The sequence below is a fragment of the Penaeus vannamei genome, chromosome 43 (genome assembly GCF_042767895.1).
Source record: "Penaeus vannamei isolate JL-2024 chromosome 43, ASM4276789v1, whole genome shotgun sequence".
Classification (NCBI taxonomy): domain Eukaryota; kingdom Metazoa; phylum Arthropoda; class Malacostraca; order Decapoda; family Penaeidae; genus Penaeus; species Penaeus vannamei.
The window spans coordinates 10177830-10182694 of record NC_091591.1 but is presented as its reverse complement, the minus strand read 5'-3'; the positions used below and the strand labels follow the sequence as shown (position 1 = coordinate 10182694).

The window sequence follows — 4865 nt, the reverse complement described above, 5'->3', positions numbered from 1 at the left end:
CTGGGTGAAGTATTGCAGCGTAATTGCAATGTTAGATCACAAAAATGCTGTCGATTTGACTGTATCACATGAATTGTCTTATAAAGAACATTTCCCGTTTTCTCTAAATTGATACCTATATGAATTCATATTAGGAAAATTGTAAGCAGTTCAATATCCATTACATACCAAGTAGAAAATTGTTTCCTTATATCCAAACTTTAATAACACATTATTAGCATTTTGGGAGCGTATCATCAAATGTATATGCATAGGCCTACATCCAAAGTAAATCAAATAACACAAAATCTAATGCAGTTAACAAACTAGCATGGTAATATGAAAGCATTATACGAATGGATAAATATGATAGATTGAAAGAAGGGATACAATAGGCATAAACTTTAAGCAATACTTAGTCTATTATGTGTATAGTTCTTTACGCTATGATACAATAGGTAATGCTAACAAACTAACATTGTAGTATGAAAGCTTCACAGGAATAGATAAATATAATAGTAGATGGAAAGAAGGGATACAATAGGCATTAAATTTAAGCAATACTTAGTTTGTTATCTGTGTATATATTTTTTACGCCTTATGCTTGTAGAAGATGACTGGCGACTGTAAATTATGTATTTACTTCCTCTTGTATTTTTGGCCTTTATGGGGGGTGGGGATTGAAAAATAAACAAAATTCTATGTTTTTTTCATTTATGAGTTGATGATAATTTGTATTCGTTCAGGTTATTTCCGATATATCTGCTACATCTTTGCCTTGATATAATGTTAACTTAATAAACATTATAACTAGAACTTAGAACACATTTTTCTTTCAAGTAATATTATTTTTCATCGTGTTTTGAAGTATCTTATTATGGGGAAGGCTAGCAACACGAGGAGGTGTAATGGCGTCTGATTACTGTTGGATATGTAAACATGAAAATGTGCTATTCTAAAAATAGCCCATCGTAAACACAAACCAGTTGATTCTCGCATCCGGAACGACAACTCTCATCCTTTTTGAAAACTGAAAAGGCCAAAATGACTCTTTCCAAAAATAGAATCAGGCGCCATGACACCTCCTCGTGTTGCTACGGATCTAGCCTTCCCCGTCTTATCCTTATGCCTTCGTTTTCTTTGTCGCTGTTGTAATTCCTTAAACGAACGTTGGAGAACGATCACCGTGACTGCATGAAGAAAATATGAATGAAAATCAATAGTCTTATGAAATAAGAGCTACAACTGACACATTTCGATTGAGTCTGACAAAGAAGTTACATCGATGTGCGTCAATGACACTTTTTTTCGGCTTTGAGGTTACTTATCTCTGTAAATCATATTAATTGTTTCGTCATTCATGAGGGTGGTTCTCGTCATTGTCGAATTTACAATTATGATAATATCATTATCATTATTATTGGTATCGTTGTTGTTCTTGTCATTGTTGTTGTATTATCATATGCTCATAATCATTTATATTATCACTACTACTATTACTATTACTACCACTACTACTGCTGCTGTTGTGGCCACCACCAATATTACTGCTTCTGCGGCTGAAATTACTATTGCTACTATTACTACCATTGCAGGTGAAGCAACTCATACTAGTAATGATATCACTACTACTACTACTACTACTACTACGGAAATGCTATTTTACTGCTTCATGGTTGTTTGAATAAACTTATGAACTTAGTGCATGTAATAAAAAGAAAATGCCGGAATGGCTGAATGAATTACATTTCCAGAATTTTTTAAAAATGGAATTTAAAGAATATTTCAAAATATGATGAATTTTGCGTGGGATGTACTTTGAGAGAAAAGGAGAGGGAGAGAGAGAAAAAGGAAAGAGAGAGAGAGAGAGACAGAAAGATGATTGTAGCCCATTGTAACAAATACAAAAAAAAAACGTATAAATGGCAATGAATAACTTCACTACGCAGATATAACTGACGCATTTCGACGGAATATTCATCAGAAATTACATAAGTCATTTTAATTATACTTTTTAAAACGCGATCCATTTGCATCTCATTACATAGCTCTCCTTTTACAACTCCGACATTTTTTTCTTATAAACGAGGGAGAAGTCTAGAAAAAGATAGAGAAATGGATTCCTAAGATAAATAAATGAATGAATACATAAATAAACTAGACTGAGTCAGATGATGGAAGCGGAAAAGAAACTTAAATTGATCTAAAGTTGATCAAGTGAGTAATATCTTCACTTTGGCATATTTGGACCAAGTAAGTGTTTAGGTTTTGATATTTAAGTTGTTCCTTCATGGCAGAAAAAATACTTGGAATGGCTCTAAACATATCGAAGTTTTGGTTTTATACTTTGTAGATTTGCTCATATAATCATCAGTTAATTCGTTCAAATGCCTTAGTGTTGGATTGCCCTTAAGACACTCGGTTGTTTTCCGTCCGCGGTGAGAAACGGTAGAAAAATAACAATAATGATAATGATTATGATAATAATAATAATAACAATGATAATAATAATAATAATGACAATAACAATGATAATAATAATAATGATGATAATAATGATAATAATGATAATAATAATAATAATAATGGTGATGATGATAATAATAATGATAATAATAATAATAATGATAATAATAATAATAATTTAAAAAGAAGGAAAAAAGCAGAGGTATGGCGCCGGACTCACCTGGCCGAGGAACTGGTAGCCGAGGTCCTTGGCCACGGCGCGAGCGAGTTCCTGGCCGCCCGTCATGTGCACCGCCCACTCGTTCAGGAAGGCCTTCGTGTGCTCCCTCCCCCCGTGGGCGGCGGAGTGGAGCTTGCTGTGGGCGTGGGTGCCTCTGTGGGCGTTCGCATACCCTCGCTTCGCCAGGTCGTCGTCATCCTGCCCAAGGCCGCGTCGCCGTGTGGGGGGCGACCTTAGGGAACTCGTGGCTTCGTAAAGGTCGTTCCCCACAGGTATCTGGTTCTCGAAAGTGCCTCGCGGGTCGTCGAAGTCCGGCTCGAGGTAGTCCTTGATGCCCTCGTCCTCGGCGCGGGCAGGCTCGACGCCCTTCGCGAAGATACCCCTCAGGGTGTCCTTCACCTTCTCGTAGGCCACGGTATCGTCCTCGTCATTCACCAATTTATTCTCGTATTGGCTCTCCTTCAGGTTCCTCTTCCTCCCCCCCCTCTCGCCCCTGCCCTCCCCCCTGGCCCCCGACGCCGACCCAGCGACCAGCGCCAGAACCAGCAGGACGAAGGCCCTCCGGGGTGCGGAACCGGCCCAAGCGCGCACCATGGCAAAGCGGTGGGGATGAACTGCCTCCTCGCGCTGGCCGCCGGACCAAGAGCTAAAGGGGGAGGGGGAGGAGGGAGCTAAGGGCAGGGGGGAGCTTTCGGAGAAGGGGAAGAGGGCGCTTTAGGGGGGGAGGAGGAGAGGGGGGGAAGTGTGCACACAGCCACCCACACCTGCCACTTGAGACGAGTGCCACGAGACGACCCTAATATAATTCCCGCTCTCGAATTAACCCGAAAGACGACCCGGAAGTAACGGCTCCTACCTTTCGACGGCTTTTCCCGGGCTTTTTGCACCGCCAAATATCACTCGAAATCTAAGACATCCAATTCTTAAACGGCGAAATTAATAAATAGATATTCAAATGAATCTCAGACGGACTGGAAACTCAGGACTAATTACCTGACTTTCGACAGGTGTGCACGCTGGTCCTCCGTCATTTTTTTTTCTTTTCGTAAATTCTTCGTTCTAGAAAGAAATTTTATCCACATCGGAATTTTCGTACGATGACGCGAGAATGTAAACAAACGCCTCAACTCAAAACGAAAAAAAAGTAAAACGTAGAAAATTCACTATTTATTCTGCATTAAGAGCTGATTCGTAGATATTCAAACGTAAATTGTGAAACGTGCGTAATGTAAATTCACTTAATGAACACATGTGGAAAGGGATCTTGGCGCGGGAAAACCAGGCTGAGAAGGACGATATTACAAAGGATTTTTTCTAATAACAATTACGATCATGATAATCACAATGCTAGAATAATAATAACAAAGATGATAATAATGACAATAAATATTATTAAAAATAATTACTTAATAATAATAATAATAATGATAAATAATACTAATGATAGTGATGATAATGATAACTATGATAATAATGATAATAATAATAACAACAACAATAACAATAAGGACAATAATAATAAATGCAATAATGATAATAATGATGATAATGATAATAATGATGTTGACAATAATAGTTATGATGTTGGCAATAATAATGATAATTATACTAATAATTATGATAATAATAACAATAATAGTGTCAATACTGATGATAAGGATTGTAATAATAATAATAAGCATGTTGATAATAATAATATTAATGATAATAATCATAATAATTATAATGCAAATAGTGAGAGTAATGATAATAATATCAGTGATGATGATAATAACGGTTATAACCTTTCCAATTCCCTCTCCCTTCCCTCTCCAACTCCCTCTCCCTCTACTTTTCTCTCTCCCTTTCCCTCACCCTTCCCCTCTCCCTTCCCTCTCCCTTTTCCACTCCTGTCTTTCCCTCTACCTTTTCCTTTCCATTTCCCTCTCCTTCTTCCTTCCCTCTGTCTTTTACTCTCCAACTCCCTCTCCCTCTACCTTTCTCTCTACCTTTCCCTCACTCTTTCCCTCACCCTTCCCCTCTCCCACTCCCTTTCCCTTTTCCTCACCTTCTTCCTTTCCCTCCACCTTTTCCTTTCCCTTTCCCTCTTCCTCTCCCTTTTCCTCTCCCTTCCCTCTCCTTTTCCCTTTCGCTCTACCTTTCTCTCTACCTTTTTCTCACCCTTTCCCTCACCCTTCCGCTCTCCCACTCCCTCTCCCTT

At 38.6% G+C, this 4865-nt stretch overlaps 1 protein-coding gene across 1 annotated transcript in view; it reads right to left on the bottom strand.

Annotated features, from left to right (window-relative positions):
- LOC113829446 (neuroendocrine convertase 1) overlaps positions 1–3296 on the bottom strand; it is a 31417-nt gene extending 28121 nt beyond the window's left edge. The window contains exon 1 of the mRNA XM_070118849.1: positions 2666–3296. Coding sequence (XP_069974950.1) covers positions 2666–3259 — 594 coding nt within the window. The 5' untranslated portion in view covers positions 3260–3296. The remainder of the gene's footprint in view (positions 1–2665) is intronic.
- Positions 3297–4865: the final 1569 nt, after the last annotated feature.